The sequence below is a fragment of the Chelonia mydas genome, chromosome 16, assembly GCF_015237465.2.
Source record: "Chelonia mydas isolate rCheMyd1 chromosome 16, rCheMyd1.pri.v2, whole genome shotgun sequence".
NCBI lineage: Eukaryota > Metazoa > Chordata > Testudines > Cheloniidae > Chelonia > Chelonia mydas.
This window is the reverse complement of record NC_057857.1, coordinates 9,190,609-9,215,897: the sequence shown is the minus strand read 5'-3', so window position 1 is coordinate 9,215,897 and position 25,289 is coordinate 9,190,609. Positions and strand designations below refer to the sequence as shown.

At 50.7% G+C, this 25,289-nt stretch overlaps 1 protein-coding gene across 2 annotated transcripts in view; it reads left to right on the top strand.

Moving 5' to 3' along the window:
- Nucleotides 1-21,060, top strand: part of ASTN2 (astrotactin 2) — a 592,122-nt gene extending 571,062 nt beyond the window's left edge. The window contains exons 21-23 of one of the 2 annotated variants that reach the window (XM_043530271.1): nucleotides 7,311-7,411; nucleotides 9,047-9,230; nucleotides 20,183-21,060. In XM_043530271.1, the coding sequence (XP_043386206.1) occupies nucleotides 7,311-7,411; nucleotides 9,047-9,230; nucleotides 20,183-20,420 (523 nt within the window). In that variant the 3' untranslated portion in view covers nucleotides 20,421-21,060. The remainder of the gene's footprint in view (nucleotides 1-7,310; nucleotides 7,412-9,046; nucleotides 9,231-20,182) is intronic. The other variant, XM_037879485.2, reaches the window with a different exon arrangement.
- The last annotated feature ends 4,229 nt before the right edge of the window (nucleotides 21,061-25,289 follow it).

The following is a 25,289-nucleotide window of genomic DNA, read 5'->3' as shown; positions in this document are numbered from 1 at the left end:
GAGCACTACATGTAGGCACTACTGAGGATTTTGAGGGCCCTAATATAAACCCCCTTGATAAGTGTGAGTGTAAGAGCCAACTGTGAGTAAGGGAAGGAAATGGGCTACTCCCCATGCAGAGCAAAGAGAGCTGGAGGTGGAGGCAAAAGGCCGAGTTCCAACACTTCACCTGGGACCTTGCAAATCAGGAGCCAACACAGTGACAGTTCTGGAGAGCTCAAAAGCATGAGAACAGGAGATTAGCTGGCAGCTGCTGCTTACTAGGGATCTGGGAAAGCAACCTGCTTCGGCAGTGTGAGGCATGTTCATGCAGAGGTCTTTTTACCCTGTAATCACTGGCGGATGTGTGAGCGTTACTGGCCATGCCAAAAAAACAACCGAAAACCTGGGAAACAGAATTGAGATCTACACTGCATGTGTGCACCTCTCGTGGCCTGGAAGGCTCAGGCGATTTGCACTGGGATGCAGAGCCTTTCACCTCCAGGTCACTAGATCTCATCCAGTCCCATGTTGACCATGATTCAGTCGTTCCCACCTGACAGCCATTCAATAACGTGTATGCAATAGGCTGTTGGATCTCAGTCCAGTTAGCATTCGTCACACCCTTATTGGCAGTCTCTTAGCAGAGACGCCAAAGACTGAATGAGTCTGGCGACAAACTAATCTCTCAGCCTTCGAACTGCAAGAAGAGGTGGAGCCTGTCAGTGGGTCACGTAGAGAAGCTTATGTTCCTGCTGCCCATGTTGTATTTGGACTGTGGATAAACAAAGAGCGTTCCCAAGCTCAGCCACTCACCAGCACCAAATTGTTGCACAATTTGGGCCCAATCCAAAGGTGATGTGTAATTTAGAGTTTCCTACACTCCATTAGAATCCCTCAGACCGACTTACATGTCAGTATCTGAGGGAGAGAACGTTGAGCATGTCTACACAGTTTGGACACCAATTTAATTAAATTAGTTTAGAAACAGCTTGAGATAAATTGTCACCACCACCACCACACCACCCGTGTGTGGACACTCTTAAACGTATTAAAGAATGATTGAATTTGGTTTAGTGTAAATCGATTACACACCACCACACAAAGTTGCACCAGTTAGACTCGCTTGTTTCCAGATCACCCCTTTGGGTACGCCCCTGCCACTGTGTATGTGTGGAGCAAGCCCTAGTGTGATGTGCATGCTGGGAGGGGCGAGGAAGGCGATGGAAGTGACACCAACTTAGGGCACGGATACACTAGAGAGTTTGCAGCGGCACAGCTGTAAGCTCTCTGATGTAGCTGCTCTAAGCTGACAGGAGAGAGCTCTCTCATTGGTTTAACTCAAGAGTGGGCAAACTATGGCCTGGGGGCCGCATCCGGCCTTTCAGACATTTTAATCCAGCCCTCGAGCTCCCGACAGGGAGCAGGGTCCGGGGCTTGCCCTGCTCTGCATGTGCCATGGCTCCGCGCAGCTCCCAGAAGCAGCGGCATGTCCCCCCTCCAGCTCCTACGCGTGGGGCAGCCAGAGGGCTCTGCACACTGCCCCTGCCCCAAGTGCAGCCGCCGCAGCTCCCATTGGCTGGGAACTGTGAGCATTCATGGCCTGCCATACAATTTCCATACCCAGATGTGGCCCTCAGGCCAAAAGTCACCCCTGGCTTAACTATTCCAGCACCCATGAGCAGCAGTAGCTATGTTGGCGGGAGAAACTCTCCTGCTGACAAAATGCTATCCACACCAGTGCTTATGTCGGTGTAACTTACAGTGATTTATTCTCACACACCAAGCGACATAAGTTATGCCGACGTAAGCTGTAGCGTAGACATAGCCGTAGACTCCCTCTAGAATTACTGAGGTTCATCTCCAAATTTGGCCCTTTAACTCAAGAACATCTGGCTCCCCTCTACAGAGTCTTCCCTTTGAGAATGACCGGAAATACAGGAGATTGCAGTAGCTGGATGGCTACAGGCTGGAAATGTTAACAGCTGAACTTAACAACCTGGATGGTGGAATAGCCGGTGTGGGGCGACCTTTGCTCCATGCAGCGGACGTGAAGTCACAGAGTGGGAATGCTGCTTTCCATCCTCTCTATAGTAAATGAATCACTCCCTGGTTTAACAGAGGGTCACATGACAGGGGCTTACAGGCTAGAGCCGCTGGCAAATTGTGTCCAGGACACAGGAGCTTTTTGCATTTGGGGCTGCTGGACGTTGTGAAGGCCTCTCAACAGCCAACGTTGTTGGAAAATGACGTCTTTCAGACATAACAGTGAGGTCCTGGCCACTCATTAAAGGTGCCACACTGATGTGTTCTTAGCACTTAGAGCTCTGCTCAATGTCAGATACTGGCCTTTCTTCTCTTTCCATGTCCCATAGGAGCAAATCATTTCATCATTGCCCTGTGGTACGGTGTCACCACCTTCGTTATTGTGACATACCCTTATCCCCTCAGGAATGCCTGGATACATTCTGGCCTCCTTAAACTCACTCACCAACTAAACCGACGGTGGACCTTGAAATCAGCACAGGTGGCTGCTGTGGTGTGAGTAACAGATTGCCAGAGGTATTGACAGAAATGCTCCTTTAGACACAGTGAGGCCACTCTGCCCAGCAACTCCAGACAGCCTAGTTCTAAATATCTGAAATGTGGTTGCCCCTACTTCCTTTGGAAGACTATTCCACAATATGAGCTCTCATTGTCAGGCATCTTCCTTGCCCCTCCCCCCCGACATTCAGCCTCAGGGCCTTTTCCGTAGCTAATTCCTTTGCACCTAATTTGCACCCTCTTGGACCACACCCTGAACAATTCCTCTCCTCTCCCATCTGTGTAAATCTTCTTTTCCTTCTGTTGTTTACTTACCTTATTATAGCCTTGCTGCCCTGCCCAGCACTGTACCCAACCGAGGAAAACACCCCTGCCAAGTCAGAGGTTCCTGTTGAGTTTATACTCTAATGCAGGGCTGGCCAACCTGAGCCGGAGAAGGAGCCAGAATTTACCAATGTACATTGCCAAAGAGCCACAGTAATACGTCAGCAGCCCCTCATCAGCTCCCCAACCCCTCTCCCAGTGCCTCCCACCCACCAGCAGCCCCGCCGATCAGCGCTTTCCCCTCCTTCCCCGCACCTCCCGATCAGCTGTTTCGTGGCATGCAGGAGGCTTGAGGGGGGAGGAGCGAGGGCACGGCAGGCTGAGGGGAGGGGGCGGGAAGGGGTGGCGTGGGGGCAGGGCCTGTGGCAGAGCCAGGGGTGGAGCAGTGAGCACCCCCCGGCACATTGGAAAGTTGGCTCCTTTAGCTCCAGCCCCGGAGTCGGTGCTTAGATAAAGACCTGCATATTGAAGTCTGAAGAGCCACATGGGGCTCCGGAGCCCCAGGCTGGCCACCCCTGCTCTAATGTGTACAAGGGGTAAGAAACAGGCGGTTAACACAAAGCCAGGAAAAAAAAGGGACGGCGGGTTCCAACCTTCCCCCCCCCCCAGAAGCTATGAGGGATTTCAAGGGGAGCACGAGTCAAGCCCTTTCTGGGATTGGGCTCATTATGACCAGGATACTCCCTGTGATTCCTGAGGTGGAATTTCAGAACATCCTTGAAGGGCTGGAGAGTTGTGGCTTAGTGGACGTGGATAGTTTGGGGTTTTTTTTAATTCTGACACAGCTAACCAGAGCCAGGTTAGAATGTGTGGGACATAGGGCCCGCTGCCCACTGCAGCATAGTATTGAGGGAACCCTGCTCTAATAAACCATGATCCAGGAGGCTGTGTACCTTTTCTCAATTAACCCAGCCCTGCCAGTGTTCCTGGAACTGGTGACTGAATAACTTTCCCATTGTGTCAGGGTGAGCTCAGTGATGAGTCAGGCATGGTGTCGGTCTGGGCCTTTGACATCATCCAACGCTGCTGAAATATTTTAAACACTCTTCCAGGCAGAGACGCCACCTTCTGACCCCCCTTGCGGTCGAAGCGATTATGTGGGCACTAATTACAAAGTGCTGCAATTATGTGCTGATAAAACCTCTCGGCTTTAAAGGAAAATGCTGTGGCACAGATTGGAGCTTGACTGACTGAATGGCTGCAGCTGGGGCAGAGGTTAGGGATTAAACTTGTGTTCACACATTACAAAAATAAAAAATAGCACATGCAGAAACAAATGACGCCAGTATTGCACTGAACATCAGCTGGCGGGAGAACTGTGTCGTTCGCTCTTTTTGCAGCTTGTCACGTTTGTGTTAAGCTGGTTGTGGAGAAGGAGGAGTGCTGTCCAGCAATGAGAGCCGGGGACTGGGAGTCAGGACTCCTGGGTTCCACTGCCGCTTTTAACGGCTGCCTCACTGCAAGTCGCTCAGCCTGCAAGTGTCCCAGTTCACCCCTCTATAAAATGGGCCTTATCATTCCTGTGGGCTGCAATGGTTTTCCATATGCTCTGATGCTTTCAGTCTAAACAACTTCAGTTTTAGATGAAGGGACCACAATAACAGGGGAAAAGCAGTGTCTCTGCGAGAGGGCACTGCGTGGGCTTCTTCTCCGTAACATGCTGTATCAACTGAGCTTCACAAAATGACAACAGTCCCTGTGGGCAGGCAGACTCCTTGGCGATGTATAGACAGAACTGCGCCCATGCAGACCCCAAATATGGCTAAGAAAAGACACTGTTGGTACTGACGGAGCGTATCCCTTGCTTGGAAATGCTGTGAGCTGCCTTGGTGCAAATGACAGCGTTCCTTGTCGACTCTGGAGGTGGGCAGGACATAGCTACATAGCTCGATGGCCCTCGATGGCTGAATTGGGGCTAATCCCAATCCCAGACAAGGCCAGTGTGTGGAAAAGAGCAGAAGCCGGTTTGTACGTTGTGTATGTGTGGGTAGTACACGCTGTAGCTGGAGGGGTCCATTCCCAGCCCAGGCAGATGTACACGTGCTCGCCATGATCGAGCTTGGACGCTACAAGTAGCAGTGTGCCCAGTGTGTCCTGGCTAGCCAGAGCAGCGTGGCCCTGACGGCGTGCCTAGCCAGAGCAGTGTGGCCAGAGCGGCATGGCTAGTCACAGCAGTGTGGCCAGGGCAGCATGGCTAGTCACAGCAGTGTGGCCCTGACGGCATGGCTAGCCAGAGCAGCGTGGCCCTGACGGCGTGCCTAGCCAGAGCAGTGTGGCCCTGATGGCATGGCTAGCCAGAGCAGTGTGGCCAGAGCGGCATGGCTAGTCATAGCAGTGTGGCCAGGGCAGCATGGCTAGCCAGAGCAGTGTGGCCCTGACGGCGTGGCTAGCCAGAGCAGCATGGCCCTGACGGCATGGCTAGTCACAGCAGTGTGGCCAGAGCAGTGTGGCCCTGACGGCATGGCTAGCCAGAGCAGTGTGGCCAGAGCAGTGTGGCCCTGACGGCATGGCTAGCCAGAGCAGTGTGGCCAGAGCAGTGTGGCCCTGACGGCATGGCTAGCCAGAGCAGTGTGGCCCTGATGGCGTGGCTAGCCAGAGCAGTGTGGCCAGGGCAGCATGGCTAGCCAGAGCAGTGTGGCCAGAGCAGTGTGGCCCTGACGGCATGGCTAGCCAGAGCAGTGTGGCCAGAGCAGTGTGGCCCTGACGGCATGGCTAGCCAGAGCAGTGTGGCCAGAGCGGCATGGCTAGTCACAGCAGTGTGGCCAGGGTGGCATGGCTAGCCAGAGCAGTGTGGCCCTGATGGTGTGGCTAGCCAGAACAGTGTGGCCAGAGCAGTGTGGCCAGGGCAGCATGGCCAGCCAGAGCAGTGTGGCCAGGGCAGCATGGCTAGCCAGAGCAGTGTGGCCAGAGCAGTGTGGCCCTGACAGCATGGCCAGCCAGAGCAGTGTGGCCAGAGCAGTGTGCCCCTGACGGCATGGCCAGCCAGAGCAGTGTGGCCAGAGCAGCATGGCCCTGATGGCATGGCTAGCCAGAGCAGTGTGGCCCTGACGGCGTGGCTAGCCAGAGCAGCGTGGCCAGAGCAGTGTGGCCCTGACGGCGTGGCTAGCCAGAGCAGCGTGGCCAGAGCAGTGTGGCCCTGACGGCGTGGCTAGCCAGAGCAGTGTGGCCCTGACGGCATGGCCAGCCAGAGCAGTGTGGCCAGAGCAGTGTGGCCCTGACGGCATGGCCAGCCATCTGAGCGTAGACCTATCTGAGACTCCTGGTGTGTACTCAGGTCGCCAGCTTGTTCCTCCACCTGTGGCACCGCCGCTACACTGCTCTTTGCAGCTCACTAGCTCAATCACAGCTAGTGCCTGTACATCTACCCAGGCTGGAAATTGCCCCTTCAGCTACGTATGGTAGAGAGACCATCCGTGGGGATGTTACTTCTGAGACAGCCAAGGATGCTGTGGACTCGGACCACAGCAAAGAGAACATACAGCACAGTCCAGATCCCACTTAAGCTTCAACAGCTTTTAAAAGAACAATTTTCACTCTCTCCCAAGAGCTGTCAGGTTTGACATTAAGATAATAAGCTGGGCTGTGCTATTTAGTGGCCCGATCTGGCTTCAGTCAGCGGGTGCCCCGTCACTGGGTGTCTCAGACCTCCAAGGAGGCCAGGTAAGCTCCTGCACTTTGTCAAAGCCAGCCCTGGAGACGTGTGTTGCGCCGCCTGGCTCTGAGTGGATAAATATGGAACGATGCCCACTGGGAGCCGTGCAGAGGATTATGCTAGGATTTACCCGATCCCCAAGCTGATAAGAAGCTCTCTGTGTTTTACACTGTAAACCTCTGATTGGGATACTCGTTGCTCAAAACCAAAAAAAGAAAAAGGCCCACGGCCTGTTTGATCAAAGGTTCTCCCAAGCACAAGTGCCGTATTTTACTGTCAGATGCTCTCCATTCATTTCAAGTGTGAAATCAACACTCTCAGCCTTTCCTAACCCCTCTCTGGCTAGAGAATGGAGAAAAGACAACCTCCGGGTCTGTTCAAAGGATGCATACAAGCTGCTTCCACCACCACTTTGGGCATTTAAGAGAGGAATTAAAACCTCTGTTACTTAAGGATGGAGGTAGAGGCAGTGTACTTGGAGAAATGAGTCTCCTGGCACAGTTGCAGTGCGGCAGGGGAAGCAGCCCCCATAGGTGAGTGACTTTATACAGCTGCAGTGCAGTGGGACAGCTCTCCAGACACCAGTCCCCTTGCATAAATGCAGTGAGCAGGGCAGTGAGGCCCCAGCAGCTTTCCTTCTTCGTCCTCTTCATTATAAATGCTACTGTTCTCCTCTAGCCCACTCAAGCTGCCGGAAGTGGACGCAACGAACTTGGACCGAACAGTTCATTGCTCTTTTGTAGCCTTGTCCATGTACCATCGCGGAGCTGGTGTGACGGCTGTTACAGCTGATCTTCTCTCTGCCTTCCAGATTTACCCTCTATGCCGTGGACACCCGAGGGAGGCATTCAGAGCTGAGCACCGTCACCCTGAGAACAGCCTGCCCACTGGTGGATGACAGCAAGGCAGAAGGTAAGAGTTCAATCTCCTGATTCCCCTGCTCCCAGACCCTGGAGAGCTCTCCTGTTAATCACCCCTGACCCTCCTTTTTCCCACTTCCCCTGGCCTCTGAGACACAGCTGATTGCCGTGCAGCCAATGATGTAGCGGGGGTGAGGAGAGAGAAAAGAAAAGGAACAACGGTAAGAGAAGGGGAGAGAGATACTGAAGGAGACATTAAAGGAGAATGAGGGCTTGTCTACACGAGGACACTTCGAAAGTTCATTGAAATTCAGTATTAAAGTGGCCTAAATTCGATTTTGCTTAATTCATTTGAATGACAGCATCGACACAGGGATTTAATTTGGTTTAACTAATCCACTGTAAAAAATAATTTGGATTAGCTTTCTTGGGTGTCCCTGTGTAGACAAGCCCTGAGAGAGAAAGAACAAGGGGTGAAGCTGGAATAGCCAGACTGTTCTGAACAGCAGTAAGAGAATGAAGAGCCAAACAGGGACATGTAGGGTACATGCATGACCAAAAGCTCACAGTCTGTCTGATGAAAAAAGAAAAGGAGTACTTGTGGCACCTTAGAGACTAACAAATTTATCTGAGCATAAGCTTTCGTGAGCTACTGCTCACTTCATCGGATGCAAGTGATGTCTGATGTGTGTGATCTGTTACTGCAGGGGTTTTCCACCTTTTTCCATTTGCGGACCCCTACAAAATTTTGACTAGAGGTGCGGACCCCTTTGGAGCACACACCCAGAAAAATGAAAGTCGGGGGTAACTGCACCCCCCCATCGGGGTGTCGCTTCTTTTGTGCTGCTGTAAGCTGCGCCGCTCTGTGATGCTTTCCCAGCGAATTGTGGGAGGACTTGGGGGATTGGTAGGAAAGCACTGGAGGGCTGGCAGCTCTCGAGGGGTTTAGCCGGGGTTCTTGCCGCAGAGTGGGCAGATTACGAGCCCGAGAGAAAGCAGCAGTTGAGCTCTACCCCAGGCAAGCCAGATCGCCTGCATTGAAAACACCAGCCAACTCATGCGCGAGGGCTCGGTATGGGGATGTTAGGGGCAACACCCAAGTAAGAGCCTGGGTTAATTCTGCAGTGAAGATGACTCTCATGGAGAGCTGAGCTCTTGAAAATCTGGCCCCTGGTGCCTAATGTTTGAGCAAGCAGTTCCCTCTACAGCGGTGCTTCCCAGCTCTGGGGTATAGGTGAGCACTACGGGTACTTTAGGCTTTTGTGCCTGGTATTCTGGCATCTCCTTCCCTCTGTGCATCACTGTTTGCCAGCTCCCACTCAGCAGCTGCGGCACTTTGGCTGACTGGGACTGGACGCAGAGGTTTAGAGGGTGCATCACTGAATGGGAGATGGCAGAGTTGAGGTGTCAAGCCCTGATCCTGCAAATGGTTCTGCAGGGGCAGACTCCCTGCACCCACTTGGAGTTGTTGAAGTCACTGGGTCTCTGTGGGGACTCTGGGTTCCAGCCATGTAGGGCCTCAGTCTGGTTCAGCTGCCCAGATAGATGGCTGTGCTCTAAAGCCAACTTCCACGCTGCTGTGGGTGAGGTGGCCACCCCAGTCCCACAATGTCAGCCCCACTGGCCGGTTTTCCCTTCCCGCACTCCCATTCCCTTGTAAACTCCTCCTTCCCCTGCTTCTTTGCAGAGATAGCCGACAAAATCTACAACCTCTACAATGGCTATACCAGTGGGAAGGAGCAGCAGACAGCCTACAACACGCTGATGGAGGTCTCCACGTCCATGCTCTTCCGAGTCCAGCACCACTACAATTCGCACTACGAGAAGTTTGGAGACTTTGTCTGGCGCAGTGAGGATGAGCTGGGGCCCAGGTAGCTGTGCTTTCCCATAATCCTTTGTGGTTAGTCCATCCCACCCCATTAGATTGGCCTAGTGTCTTACACTGCTGAGTGCATCCTGTTTAGGTGGCCATTCAGATGACCCTGGTGATCCCCTAATACCAGAGAGGTAGCATTTTGTAAACCTCACCAGCCAGTCCCATCATCTGCCCTGGATTGGGACAAGGGGGTGCTGTAATTTAGGATTTAAGTGATTTGTAGCAGTTGTTTGGGAGACCAGTCCTGGGAATAACAGGCAGTGCTGCAAAGTAGGATCTGGGCCTAAGTGAACTGGTAAAGCTGTGTGGACCCAGTGCTATACATTAGGACTGAGGTGAACTGCCAAGGCTGTTATTAAATTAGCACTGATCCCCAGGCTTTTTTACATTGGAGAGTCTTCATGGCAGAGACTGTGACTCTTCCAGGATTCAAATGTGCCCTGATACTTTCAGCATTATCACAGTATACACTGATTCGATGAATGAATGAATGTGGAAGTACAGAGAGTGATGCAAATTAGGACTGAGGTGCATTGTATCAGGTGTTTGGAGAGCTAAGGACTAGAATAATAAAGGGACAATTTACCCTAAGGATGTATCCAGGACTCTGCCTCAATCAGCACATCCTCTAACAGCTGTAGCATTGGTACGTAGAAAAAGTCCAGGTGATGAAGGAGAGCAGCAGAGCACCGTACTGAGGCACTGGCAGAGGGAGCCTGTTTGGGATTTTGACAAATCAGCACTTTTTGACTGACAAACACATTTGTTGGAAAATCCCTCCCCAGCTCTGTGTCGTGTGTTCTTGAGAAGTTTACAGTGGATGTTCTACCACTTAGATCCTGCCCTATTGTTCTGAGATCTCCAGAGTGAAAGTGGCTGTCCCACGGCGATCGTCTTTGCTTGTGTTCTGGTTTTGAACAGCAGTAAAATTAACTGAGGCAACAGTGAATGCTGGAATTGCAGCTTCATCTAAACCATTAACTCAGCTGTGGCCCACCAGCCCACTACAGATGTGAAGGCTTAAACAGGCTCTTTCTCCCCCTTTATTTTGGAGGCACAAGGCATGAGGGCCTCATTTAGCTTTTGTTTAAGGGGCAGGGGAGAAGGTTCACATGCATAAACTGTCTTGACACCATGAGAGAGTGGAGATAAAACTTCCATTTGTTTACATGTCTCACAAACAGCAGATTTTTTTTTTGAATCTGTAGTTCTACCCTTGTGATATCTCCTTAGGGTTTGGTGAATGAACTATCAGCATGTGATAGACTGTGACTTTGCAGCACAATATCTCCTAAACCCCTGCTGGTGAATTAATCCTCTCTCTCTCATCTGATTGATGGAGAGACAGACAGATGAGATGTATAGTCTGTCTGTCCGTCTAATCAGCCTAATGTGACATATTGATACGTTGCCCCTCACCATGGTTACTGGGCACTTTACAAGTTATAAATACTCTTAAAGATCTTAGATTTCTCTCCCTCCCTCCCACCTAAAACAATAACATGGCATTACAGTGGCCTCCCCAAATTCTAAACGCAGTGCGCACTAAAACCATGCTGCAAACTGAAGCATGCCCAGGGTATGGCAGAAAATGTATTTTACAAACCTGTGTTCCCTTTTCCTTAATTTCGTGCTAAGAGTGGGAAGTAGCAGCTGGATAACTCTGAGATTGTGAAGAACGGTTCCAGCAGTAACAGCCCCCCCCTCCCCAAATATTGTTTTGGGGTATTTGCAAAAATATATTACTGGTGAACATGCAGGTTCAGAGAGACTACAACTGTGGAATAGAGCATACATGGAGTATGCCATGTCAGAGTACTGGGAGAGTAAGCTGGGTTGTTTCCTGGACAAGGTGTCTTCTTACGACCTTTTTCCACTGCTCATGAGCTGCTACCATAACTCCTCACAAAGAACATTCCGCAAGTGACATGAAGCTCCCTCAGGTTTCTAGATTCGGCCAGCATGCTTAGAGATGTTTCACAAATGCCATGTTGTCAGCAGTCTGTTTCAGAAATGACCTTTTCTCTGAGTGCTAGAAAGAAACAGAGAGAGAGAACTGGGAGGTACAGATGATGGGGGGAGCAATTAACCACAATAAACACATAATAACAATAGATTATACTTTTTTTTGCCCACCTTGCATATTGGGCACAAGCAGGGATCCACTCCTGACTCCATGCCACAATTTCTTGCAACAATTTACGACCCTCCTAGATATAAATCCAAGTTAGCCTGTGACTGGCCCTCCTTCAGAGGTGACCTTGATTGTAATTTTTTTGATAGCTTATTAACCTCTGATGTGCAGCCACTCTCTTCCCCTCTCCTTGATGGCACTGCAAGATGTTTGTCATTTTAAGTCGTCCCTCTCTGTACAAATCCATGGGGCCACTGGCTTTCTTTATGTTTCCCTGGTAACTGCATCTGTTACTTGGGCATCTCTGGAAGCTGAGTGACGATGCACCTATTTGAGGGCATTATCCAGCAGGAAAATACAGCCAGGCAAACTTGTCTCTTCATGTCAAGCAAGGAGATTTGGAAAGTGCTCTCCAGCATGTCCTTGACACATCGTTATACAGAAAGCAATGTCTAGAGACATCCATGGATTCCGCAGTTGTCCTTCCACACAGAGGCAGGGATCTCCGGTTGAACTTTCAGCAGCCCCTCATGCATTTGAGTAACCAGCATCTCCTAGCCATGGGGAAGCTTCTAAAAATACCCCTGCCGCTTGCAAGCAGTTCTAGTCTCTTGACAAGAACGAACGTCTGTCCTCCAGCCTCATTTTTCAGGTTGCTCTGGCAGCGATGGAGCCCCCGACAGCGGGAGAGGTGACTGAGGATTTCCCAAGGGAACATCTCGTAATGAGATTTTAATTGACAGGCTGTTCTCGGTCCCAAGAGGGCATTCATTTTCGTACCTTGAAATGTTTATCAGATGAGCCTCAGATCCACCGTAAATGTTCACTCATAAAACTTAGTGACAAGAGGGGAGTCTATTGCCTCTGTGTAATAAATACATCATGCTGGAGTCCTTGAGAGCCCAGTTTCCATGAAAGCCACAGGTTACTGCAAACAGCTGCTCGCGAGAAGACACACTGACAACCAGATGTCTCAAACAGAAGGTTTACATTAAGGAGACATTAAAAAACTTAGCTCATAGGTGGCCCTAGACCAGGACTTGCTGTGGTCAGGACTTGGCTCCTGGTTTGCTTCATCCTGCTAGTCTCCTCTAACAAACCCCATATAACCCCAACACACGCAAAAAGAGACGCTTTCTCCAAATTTACAGCAACACTTTGTTCCAACTAAAGAGAAGAATCTGTCTAGACCAATAAAGGCCTGATGCTACTATGCATTTGTTCGATCCTTCCCAGGCTTGTGTGGTGCAGGGACGGTGCTTTGTTATGTCACAGGCTCTTCTTTTAACAGCTGTCTGGATTTTTGGGGAGTTGTTGTGGCCATCGCAACAGTGTCTGACTCTCAGCAAGAGGTGGAGGAAATAGACATGGTTAAATTGTCCCCACCCCCGTGCTCATTAGGTCAGGATGTGACGTCAGCATGGGGCTTTAAGCCCCTCCTTTTCTTAAAGCAAGTAACAGACCCCTGCTGACCGCAGCAGCAGGAGAAGATCCTTTTAAATGCAGGCGTCTCCACCAGCAGCTGCCTTACGGTAACAGGAGGGAATACGATGTACAGATGAGAGGCTGTGATAGCAGGGTTTGGAGTGCTGGACTCTCTATCCTCCCATCTGAGAGCCTGACAGACCTGGGTCAATTATCACTTGGGCGGAAAATCTGAATTTATAGCAAAGAAACCCCACAAGAGAACAAGACAACCAGGCACTGACCCTCTCCCCCACCTCCCGTCAGAGTCCTGGGGCGAGACCCCGCTCCACTCCAACACAGCTGTTGTTCCCCGTCTGCTCTGTAATCCTGCGTTGTACTTTCCTAGTGCCTTTCATCCTAGCATGTCAAAGTGCTTTGCAAGCAGCTAACTAGGCCCACGGCAGCCTTGGGAGCAAGGTGAGTATTGTATTCCCAATGCAGATGGTCAAACTGAGATGGGGAAGGGTGAAGTGACGCACCATATGGGGCATAACTGGCCCGGGGCAGAGCTGGAAGTAGCCAATGCAAGACACCCAGCTCTCCCAAGCTCCCTGGCAGCACAGGGAATAGAACCCAGGAGTCCAGGTCTGCTACTCTAACCACTGTATCACACTCCCTTACGACAGTGCCTTTATCCATGCATGAGCGCTTCGAATGGCCCGAACAGTCACACCTTCCCATCTCTCTTCAGGCCCCAGTAACACGAGAGGGGAAAATGGCAGCAGAGGGCCATTACTTTTAATCCCTTCCATCATTTTTACCGCAGCATCGACCTCCTAAATTCTTCACTTTCACAGCAAACAAGATCAGTCCCAGGCTGGCACCAAGTTTAAACCAGCTGGCCGCAAAGTGCGCTGTGGCAGGCGAGGTGGAGCGGGGATGACATCAGGTGGGGATGGGGCGGGGAAGAAGCCGCTAAGCTTCGGTGGGTCAGGAGGCTTAGTGCAGCCAGTGTCAGCCCTGGCTGTAGCCAGCCCGGGAGTCTGACTTCTGCAGCCATCCCCTCCTGATCCTGCCCTTTCATAGGGGAATAAATGATTGTTTCTGGCAGCAACGGGGTAGCTCGGCATTAGGAAGATTTCATTTCCAGTCTTTGAAAAGGTGGTCGCTCTGGCCTGACATCCCCCCGCAGAGAGCACTTGGATGGTGGCCAGAATTTGATTGATGGCGTTAAATTGGCAGCCCAAGAACTGCTTCTGTAATTTATTACCCGGCCTTCACCAGCAGGCTTCTCTCTCTTTTTCTCTCCTCTCCCCTGGTCTCTTTCTCTCCTTCTTCCTTTTTTTTTTTTAATAAAGAAAAGATGTCAGCCAAAAGTCTAACATTTAAGCATGACTTCATTAACCCTCTCAAACAAGTGAGCCACACCAGCTCCCCCCAAGAGAGCCAAGCAACCTGGCCGTTGCTGAGGGGGTTTGTCATCAACCCGGGGATAGCAAAATCCAGGTATCCACTTCCCTCCTGATCCTCCACTCCAGCATGTTCCTCTGCCCCCTCCTTGGTTTCTCCTGCATGGAGCTGTTGCCTCCTCTGCTTGTCCGTCGGAGCACTTTGCAGTTGGTGCATCCCCTGGGCCGTTCCATCACCTGGTGCTTCCCATGGTTACACTCCCTAAGGCTCCCCAGCCATTGAGCAGAGCCAGACACCAACAAAGCAGCTGGAGTGAGACAGAAAGATGCAACCACATGTCTGCTGGAGAACAGAACAAACCCACCAGTTGTCCCCAGGAGATGATAGATAGAGGGAGTGGCATGTGTTTGCCCTGTGCTGCCATAACAGCAATGGCCCAGGACAGGCTGGAGGAAGCAAGCTGTGTGAGGGAGTTTTCCGTGGTGTCTAAAGGTAAAGGGATGGAGAGGGGGAAAGAGAGAAGAGGGGACGTGGGAAACTGTAGAAGGGGCAAGAAGGAAATGGAGAGGGAGAGATAAGCAGATGGCACAGAAGAGGGAGAGAAAAGACGAGGGAAGCAAACACAGGGTATAGGAGATGGAATGGAGGAGAGATGGGACAGGAGGCACATTTAGGCATGTCCTGGAGATCTAGGCCTTCATCTGAAGCATCTGGCGTAGGCTAGGGGCAGGATATTGGACTTGATGGACCATTGGTCTGAATCCATCCTTGGGGATCTGGGGTTATGAAGCTCAAGGCATGACCCTATTTGCACCCATTTTGATGCAGGGCATGATATTCATGCATTGTGCACTGCCCTAGAGCAAGTGGAGGGGACTCACTAGTGGGTAAATGCAGCTTCCCTTTACTGTAGCACGTAAGGGACAAACTCCCAGCTATTCCTGGCCATCCACACATCCATCTCCTGTTTGCCTTCTCAGCAATAGAGTGAGTGTCACCTCCCGCCAGTCTCTCCTGTTGCATCCACTCCAGCAGGCAGTCCCAAGGCGAGCAGAATAACACAGGTCATTCCATTTGCAACTTCAGCCCAGAGTTGGACCACCCCCTCTTCCCGAATCACCCAACGGGCAGAGAACACCACACAATATTACCGATACCAAGATAGCTATGACACCTCCCTCACACACTCTGTCCTAACTCACGCCAAACACCAGCTGTCTCCAGAGCAAGCCCAGTGTAGGTATCAGAGTGTTGATTCACCCTGCTTCTTAGGGTCTGTCTACACTGCAGTCAGAGGTGTGACTGCAGCACATGTAGACGTAAGTGAGCTAGCTAGCTTGAATAATGCTAGTAATGAATCCACAGCACCAGGAGCTGTACAAACCTCTAGAAGCTGGACAGATTTAAACTGCAAATAAGGCATACATTTTTAAAAGTGTGAGTGCAATTAACCCAGGGTCTTGATGGATTCTCCACCACAACCATTTTTAAATTAAGACTGGATGTTTTTCTACAAGATCTGTTCCAGGAATTAATTTGGAGAATCTCTATGGCCTGTGCTATACAGGCGGTCAAACTAGATATCAAGTGGCCTTGGAATCTATGAATCTGTGTAGTCCAGTGGCTAGCCCATGCTGCCATGACTTCACTGCTATAGTTGTTTGAGCTAGCTAGATCAAAGCTAGCTTCGGTCATACCTCTGATTGCAGTGTAGACATACCTTCAATCTTCCAAACAAGAAAGTGTTTCCAGATGTGTGCTCAAAATAGGTTGGTCTTTTCTTTCTTTAACTACCTTCCTGTTTTCTTTCCTTTCATTCAGACAGACTGGGTAGTTCCCACCCATATAAGCCTTCCCATCCTTTGGCAAGATTTGACCTTTGAAGCAAACACCCGACACATGGTCCCCTCTCCGAACACACTGTAAAGGGTTCATGAATGTTAATAGATCTTGTCTCCCTAAACTCGACAGGGAGAGCTCACAACTCAGGGCCCAGCTCACAACCCAGCTGGCTTGACTTTGAGAGAAGCTCAATGGGAATGTCGTTAGCATGAACTGGAAATGGCCATTGCTGTCTGACTGGAGCTGATGAAAACACAGAAAGCTGGTTTCACAAATAATGTTGAAATTTCAAAGTTGTTTTCATTCTGTTGAACTAGGCCCACTTTTCTTCATTTCTTTTTAAAAATTGTATTTTTTTACTGTCATAAAAAATTCAAAAAGTATTTTCTCTATTTTTTGACAAATATTTTGGGGGGAAATTAGCCCCCAGAAAGAATGAAAAATGACAAAATTTGAACAGTGTTGAGAAGGGTTCATGAACATTTTTGTTCCTCCCCCCAAGAATAAAGGTTGTTTTCTGACGAAAACTCGTCATTCAAAAATGTGTAACTCATTTTATATCTACCCGTTCCCGTCTACATTTAGTAATACCAGGCATGTCCCGATGCTGTGCTGCAGACACAATGTTCAGAAGCACTGGACTCTTTTAGACATGAGTCTAAATCCTATGCTTGCTTACACCCAGTGCAATCCACATCGAAGTTAATGAACTCTACACAGTGAAAGTCAGTGCAGAATATGACTCCTTGGTGTGCATTGCTTTAGCTATGGCATCCTCACTGAAAATATCAACTTCCATAATGGGAAATCTCCAGAGTATTTCCCATTTTAACAATCTCTGGCAAGGATTGGGGTGGGGCGGGGCGGGGCGGGGCGGGCGGTATGTCACTGGTAAAGTTATGCATCTTGGATTGCAGGGAGAGGGAGTACCTCTCTGGTAGGGTGGTGGCTACTTAATGGAATTGTGTTAGCGGGAGTTGGAAGGTGTTGGTCAAAGCTCAAGCCATCACATCGAATGTATGTGCCTCCCCAGAAACAGAGAGTCATACCTGGTTGTGGAGGCTTGATTGGCCTCCAGTCACTGCTGTTTTGGCTTGTCGCTCTGTCACGCACTTCTGTCTGTACCGCACTCTTTTGTGACTCACGGTGAATTCTTACTTGGAATCTCAATTAGTGAGATGCCTCGGAGAGAGTAGCCGCATCAGAAAATAGCCACGCTCCCTCCCAAAGAATCGGGGGCTGAAGCACCAGAAAGCTTTCATAATCAAATAATCCCTATGTTTATACCTAGCTGACTGAGAGCGCTGCCCCTGACATGTCATTATTGGGAATTGACATTCCTTCGGTAACTGTAACAAACCCCAAGCCTAATTCCAGAGCTTTGCTGCGGCACCAGCGGGAGAGGGAATATTCTGTGATCTTGAGACTTTCAAACCACTCAAATAAACCCTCTTTCCCCACTTTTGATTTAGCACTTTGCAGGCTCTCACTAGGGGACGGTTGGCCTCTAACTACTTAATTTTGTTTTGTCTTTTGGGTTTGTTGCACGTTTCCTTCTCTGCTGTTACAGAGTTGGGTTCTTCCTAGCCCGTTCCCCCTCTGAAGACTTGACAAATTGCAGAGAGGGCGGCTGTGTGCTTGGGTTCTTCCCTGGGGTGAGGCATGAGTGGGGGGAGGCAGGTATTCTGGAGAACTCCAGATAAGTAAGGGAAGGAGAGGGCAAGGTATTCCCATTTGGCTTGTCACTTCTCCAGTGGCTTCCTGTAGCAGTGAGTTTGAGGGTTGTGCCATGGTGATAGATAGATGGCTAAAGGGATGAATAGGTGGATGATGGTGGATGACTTATGATGAGAGGCTGAGGGAACTGGGATTGCTTAGTCTGTGGAAGAGAAGAACGAGGGGGGATTTGATAGCAGCCTTCAACTACCTGAAAGGGCGTTTCAAAGAGGATGGATCTAGACTGTTCTCAGTGGTACCAGATGACAGAACGAGGAGTAATGGTCTCAAGTTGCAGTGGGGGAGGTTTAGGTTGGATATTAGGAAAAACTTTTTCACTAGGAGGGTGGTGAAACACTGGAATGCGTTACCTAGGGAGGTGGTGGAATTTTCTTCCTTTGAGGTTTTTAAGGTCAGGCCTGACAAAGCCCTGGCTGGAATGATTTAGTTGGGGATTGGTCCTGCTTTGAGCCGGGGGTTGAACAAGATGACCTCCTGAGGTCCCTTCCAACCCTGATATTGTATGAGTCCATGTTTCATCGGCTTCTTAAGAATTTTACTTCACTGGAGTTGCACCAGTGTAACTGAAAGGCAAATTTGGCCCCTGGGTTCGGGGAGGAAGCCCAGCTTCCAACAGGATGTTTGCTTTTCTCTCTCTCTTTCAGCCAACTGAGAAATAAAAAAAGAAGGGAGCATACATTAAACCCCGGAGTCCCCAGGGAGTTATTGAAGGAACAGTTTTGGTTCAGGAATGTATTGCCAAATCAGTCATATATATCTATTTTACTCTAATTGCCAAAGGTTCCGGTAAGGGTTGCTTTACTTGAGCTGCTCATACCACCCAAGCCCTAGCCCCAGCGGGAGTTTGCCAGTTTTGAAGCCATAGGGCAGGGCTCTGGAAACTTTCTGTGATGTGTCAGTATTACTGAAGAGGCTGTTACTGCCTAGCGGGCAGCCTAGGCCTAGGTTAGATGACCCAATGCAGTTGAGAGACGTGATGAATTGTATTCCCAACTTTTTATCTAGAGCAGGTCACTAAACCTCCTTGTGCCTCAGTTTTCACATCTGTACACTGGGAATAATAGTATAGATGCCATAACCCTTAATTCATTGTCATAGAATCATAGGACTGGAAGGGACCTTGAGAGGTGATCTAGTCCAGTCCCCTGCACTCATGGCAGGACTAAGTATTATCTGTCCCATCCCTGACAGGTGTTTGTCTAACCTGTTCTTAAAAATCTCCAATGATGGAGATTCCACAACCTCCTTAGGCAATTTATTCCAGTGCTTAACCACCCTGACAGGAAGTTTTTCGTAATATCCAACCTAACTCTTCCCTTGCTGCAATTTAAGCTCATTGCTTCTTGTCCTATCCTCTGTATCATCTGTAAAGCATTTTGAGATCCTTGCATAGCAGGTGCTATAGACATTTAATTACAGTAAAAGCTGTGTTATCCAGCCCTGTACCAATCGGAAAGCTCTATAAACCGGCATTTCTAATCTTCAGAGAAAGTCCGGTGTATAGTCCAGTTGGCGAGGGGCCGCGGTTCCCAGCCAATGGGAGCTGCGGAGTCAGCGTTCGGGGCAGGGAGGGGGCAATGCACAGAGCCGCCTAGCCTCGCCTCCACCTAGGAACAGCAGGGATAGGTCACGGCTTGCGGGGAGCTGCTCGAGGTGAGTGCCCCCCTGGATCTGGCACCCTGAAACTTCTCCCGTGCCCTAACCCGCTCCCGCACCCCCTCCTACATCCAAACTCCCTCCCTCTTAGTTAACCTGAACTTTTCTCTTACCAGCACCCCCCCATTTCCCAACATGCCAGACAAAAAAAGCTTTTACTGTAATTAGGAATCAGAAGACAGACTCTATCAATCTATCTGCTGGCAACTGTTAACAGAACTGTTTTGTGTATGTGACAGGACAAACTACCAACAGAACCTAGGAGCCCTGGCTAGAGCTAAGTGAATAATTGTTTTGGGGTTTTTGGTGGTGGCCGAATCAAAATTGATGTTTTTTTTCTTGCCGAAATAAAAAACCGAAAAAAATTTCAGTCTGGTCGAACAAAATGTTTTGGATGTTGAATCAAAACAACATTTTGAAACAAGTTGTCTGTTCGAATTGACATTTTCTAAACAGAATGTCAGTTCCAACGGATTGTAACAGCTCATTTTGTAACAGCTCATGTTGAAAATGCCAAAACAAACCATTTCAACATTTGAAAAAAGATCTTTTTTGTTTGATTGGTTGCTTGGTTGGTTGGTTGGTTTTTGGTGGGAGGGGTATGCACAACTATTGGCTAAATACAACCTGAAAAATGAATTTTTCGGCAAATTTACTATTCCCCAAAACAATGTCACCCACCTCTAGTCCTGGCTCCTAGCACCCTGGTCTAACTGCTTCCACCTTCTTGCTATGTCTCCGTCTCCTATTCTCCATTCCAGGAAAGCTCACCTGATCTTAAGGAGGTTGGAGAAAGTTAGCAGCCACTGTTCGACCCTGCTCCGCAGTGCCTATATCCAGAGCCGCACTGACACCATGCCGTACCTGTTCTGCCGCAGCGAAGAGGTCCGGCCAGCCGGCATGGTCTGGTACAACATCCTAAAGGACACCAAAGTGACGTGCGAGGAGAAGATGGTCTCCATGCTGCGCAACATGTACGGGGAATCCAAGGGGCGGTGAGGGACGATGTTGGCCTGGAGCTGTGGAAGGGAACTCCGAGGAGTCATGGACGTGTGATAACCTGAGTAGCTGGTGGGCTTAGGGGAAGGGTGACATTCAGACGGAGGGGACAGCGAGGCCAAACTGGACTTTTTGACACGGGCGGTGGAGAAACAAGAAATCAGCCAGTTGGACTTTGATTTCCCTTTTTATTTTATTTTTTAAAATGAAAATGCCTAATTTGACTCAGTAGCACCGTCTCTCCTTTTTAATCTTTTCTTACCGAATTTCCTGGACTACGCACTCCAAATCTGAGAGGAGGAGAAATCCAAAAGAGCCAGGTCAGGGCACAGGAGAGCTAGCTGCGCCCTCCCCTGCTAGCCTTGGAAGCGGACGAGGTGGGAAAGGGGGCCCGCTGCCTTAGAGCGTCAAGGAGCCAAGGCGAAGCGTCTCAGTTCTGGGAGGCGACACCGGGAGCTGGAGGCACCATCCTGAAACTGAAGATCGTGGAGATTAACGCCAGCCGGGCAGGTGCAAAGACATTGCAGGCAAACTGGGGTTTTTTTAACACTCTGAGTTTGCAGAACTGCTGCTTGTGGAGTCTTCGTTTGCAGGGCTCCTGACAGGTTGTTCTGTGCATTAAAGATTCATATGAAGTCCACTTTACCCGTCTGCTGGGTATTTTTTGCCAACACACGTCTCTGCCATGACCTTTTTGCAGGGTCTTTTTGCAGAACGACCTGGGGAGGAAACGAGTCTCTTCAGAGCTCGGGTAAAAGAAATGCGAGTGTCGGGTACAGGATTAAGAGAAGAATCCCAGTATGTGGAACAATAAGACACTTCTCAATGCTGGATTGGGGTAGGGGTGATGGGAGCTGAGCATTTAAAGAGGGCGGGGAGGGCCTCTTTTTGTCTGCAGACTCCTTCTATAAAGCCAGATAGCTCTTTGTTCTCAGCTCCTGTTGTTGTAAGAGTTCTGTGCTCGTGGGAAAACCCTATAAGGCAGCCAAGGGCTAGATAGACATGGAGACTCTATCATCTTTTAGCATCTGAGATGGATAAGGTTGGCACACGCTGATGGAGCAAGGTGGGAGGCTGAGGATAGAGGAACCCGATCCAGAGCCCAGTGAAGTAAGTGGGAGCCTTTCCGTTGACTTCAGTGGTGCCAGTGAATTCTTCTTTCAGTCCAGAAGAGGAGTTTGGTCTGGGCCTGAGTTGGTATCTGCTGAAGAAGCAACTCAAGCAGGCCCAAGACTGAATGGAGACAGAGGTTGGAATTTCTCATTTGTGAGGTCCCACAGGGTTCATTGCAGAGCAGATGGGGGCTGACCAGTCCTCTTGCCTTAACGAAAGAGAGGGTGGGGGAAGGATCATTGATAACACAAAGGAAGAACACCCCTTCTTCTCAGCTCTTCTGGGGCTGTGAAAACACTATGTGTTTGTACAGCACCTAACACCAATGTGGCCCAGTCCCTCCTGGGGCCTCCAGAAGCTACCACCAGACAAACAATAAATAATAGCAATAACCTTCAGAGAGTCATCTGTGGTAAGCTCCCCCAGCAGCCCTCCCGGCTCCCCTGAGTCCAGACCCAAATTTGCTTAGATACAGACCTGTAGCACCTTGGAGCTGAGGTCCTGCCTGCTGCTGTGCCGATGAAGGGTTAATCCCATGGCACCTAAAACACCCTACACTGTGATCTTCCTTCTCCCTCCCGTTGGGCCGTGCTCCTGCTTTGCATGCCATTAGGCCTCAGGAGATTGTGAGTTACCGGTCCCCATTAGTCAACCGTCCCCTTTGCTGTTGGTGGGGCCACACTGAGAGAATGCGAGAAGAGATGAAAAGGCCAGAGAGCCTCTTCCCCCCGCACCCCTCGTGCCCGTGCATAGGGGCCAGCCCCAATATGCAGGCCCTGTCCAGTCCGAGTGCATCCATGGACAGAAGCCGCCTCTTTTTCAGAAATGCCGAGACCGTGCAAGCTTCCGCTGACTTCGCGAGGCAGCTCGGTACCTCCTGAAATCAGGCTAAAGCTGAGGAGGCAGCGTGCATCCACACTGCGGGGGGGGCTTGGGGGGGTGATTTCCAGCACGTATCCCTGCTAGCTTTGACCAAGGTAGCACACTGAAAAGCACAGCATCGCCACCACAGTGCAGGCAGCTGCGCTGGCTACTCACCCAGGTACGTACCTAGGGGCTCGCGCCGGATGGTACTTGGGCAGCTAGTTCATGCTGCCGCAGCTACGTTGCGATTTTTAGTGGGCTAGATTGATTGGAGCTAACGGCGGGTACGTCAAAGTGTACCTCCAGCTGCAGCAGAGACGTGCCGGGAGAGGGCTGCGAGGTTGTCCTGGCCAGCCACACGCCCCAGAGCGGGCACTTGACAAGGAGCACACTGCAGCCTCTCCAGTGACGCTGCAGCGGGCACACTGGTCCTGGCCAGCGGGAATTCTGGTTGCGTCTCAGCGGCTCCTCGTGCAGGCAAGCCCTTGGGACCCTTTCCAGCTCCTGAGCCTGCCAGGGATGCCAGCCAGGATTGAATTGCTCGTACAGCTCCTTTTAAATATACGCCCCTTGTTCCGACCCTATAGGGTAGCAGGCGGCTCAGCTGCCCCAGGCATCACATGTTCATTCTGGACATGGGAGACAAGGTGCAGGAACTATTTGTTGCAATCTGCTATTGTAACACAAACAAACTTTGAAGTGCACATGAGGGCCTGTTTGATGCCCTGGCTGATGTTTTGGCACCGCACTGCTGTGCTGTGTTCCGATTGCGTGTGCTGCCATGAAAAATACCAGCCGTGGCCGTGAGGGAAATCTGTTGGCAGCCCTAGCGCCCAGCTGGCTGGGCCAGAGTCTTCCCATCCTTACACCTGGGCAACCCCATCAGCTTGTCTTGACTGTGCCTGGTTTACAAGGGGGTGAGCGAGAGGTGAATGGGGACCCCGTGATTCACATGTGATAGCATGTGACAGCTCTTGGGGGGGCGTGCCTGGCATGTGCATGACCAGCAAGTGTATGTGCAGGGGGTGTATAACCAGGGCTGTATCGCTGACACGGTGTGGCTGTGTCTCATCATGTGAGCTGGGTGAGCCGGGAGGCGTTGGAGGTTTTACAAATTTCATTCACTTTTTTTTTTTTTTAGGTGCACGGGGTTTGGACCATTTCCTGTCCCTTCCCCATACTCGACACACACAATTTTGCTTGGTTTTTCAAGGAGGAGTCATTTCTTGCTTTAAAAAAAAAAAACGGGCTTAAAACCGACCTGCAAGTGCCAAGGGGGAGAGGAAATCTGTGGATTAACGGTGGGAAGGAGGCAGTGTTGGCTGTGGACAAATCAAATGCTTTGTCTGTAATCCTAGAAAAGTTGGTAGATACCAGCGACAGCATAGGGCTACTGCTAGACAGATGGGCTCTCTAGCTAGAGCTGCATGTCCTATGAATAAGGATCTAAGACTCACTCCAAAAGCTGGGCTGGCTTGAGTGGGTGAGTCAGGGCACATTTGGTCATGACAACTTTTTGCACACGTTTTGTCTCTGATTGTGCCATTTGCACGTACCTTCAATGTAGGGTTCAAGTCATGGCAGGAGGTGAAGAGTGCACAGTGCCCATCGAAAGCCAATCTTCAGTTACAACAGCACTGAGGCTGCTCAGACTTACACAGCAAGCAGAATAAACGGTGCACAAAGATGGCGTAAAGTCACCTTAACTCCCAGCCCTCCGTAGCCCAAGCGTCAGGACAGAGTAACTGAGAATCAGGCCCAGGGGGCGTAGTGTCTTTTCATGTGTGGTAGTGTACGAAACACACATGTACATCGTCGGATCTGGGTGTATGAGCACAGCAGGTTTGTGAGTACAGCACACTGCAGCGTGTAGATGTGTCGTGTGGGCCAGATTCTCAGCTGGTGCTTCAGCAGTGAAGGACAGGGAACAGACTGTTGGGAATCATTAGCAAAGGGATAGATAATAAGACAGAAAATATCATAATGCCGCTATGTCGGGGTGGGCAAACTTTTTGGCCCGAGGGCCACATCGGGGTGCAAAACTGTATGAAGGGCCGGATAGGGAAGGCTGTGCCTCCCCAAACAGCTTGGCCCCTGCCCCCTATCCGCCCCCTCCCACTTCCCGCCCCCTGACTGCCCCCCTCAGAACCCCCGACCCATCCAACCCCCCTGCTCCTTGTCCCCTGACCGCCCCCTCCCAGGACCCCCCACCCCAACCCCCCCCCAGAGAGCCCACCCCCCTATCCAACCCCCCTGCTCCCTGGCCCCGACTGCCCCCTGGCCCCTATCCACCCCCCCAACCCCCTGACGGCCCACTGGGACTCCCACGCCCTATCCAGCCCCCCCCCCCCCGCCCCATCCCCGACCGTCCCAGAACCTCCGCCCCATCCAACCGCTCCCTGTCCCCTGACTGCCCCCCAGGATCCCCTGCCCAACCCCTGCACCGCCCTGCGCGCCACCCCCTTACCATGCCACTCAGAGCGGCAAGAGCTCGCAGCCCACTGCCAGCATGGCTGCAGGGGAGGGGGAACAGCAGGGGAGGGGCCGGGGTCTAGCCTCCCAGGCAAGGAGCTCAAGGGCCTGGCAGGACAGTCCCACAAGCCAGATGTGGCCCACGGGCCGTAGTTTGTCCACCTCTACTCTATGTAAATCCATGGTACACCCACACCTTGAATACTGCATGCAGATGTGGTCGCCCCATCTCAAAAAAGATATCATGGCATTGGAAACGGTTCAGGAAAGGGCAACAAAAATTATTGGATATATGGAATGGCTTCCGTATGAGGAGAGATTAAGAAGACTGGGATTTTTCAGGTTGAAAAAGAGACTGGAGGAATATGATAAGGGGGGATATGCTAGAGGTCTATAAAATCATGACTGACGTGGAGAAAG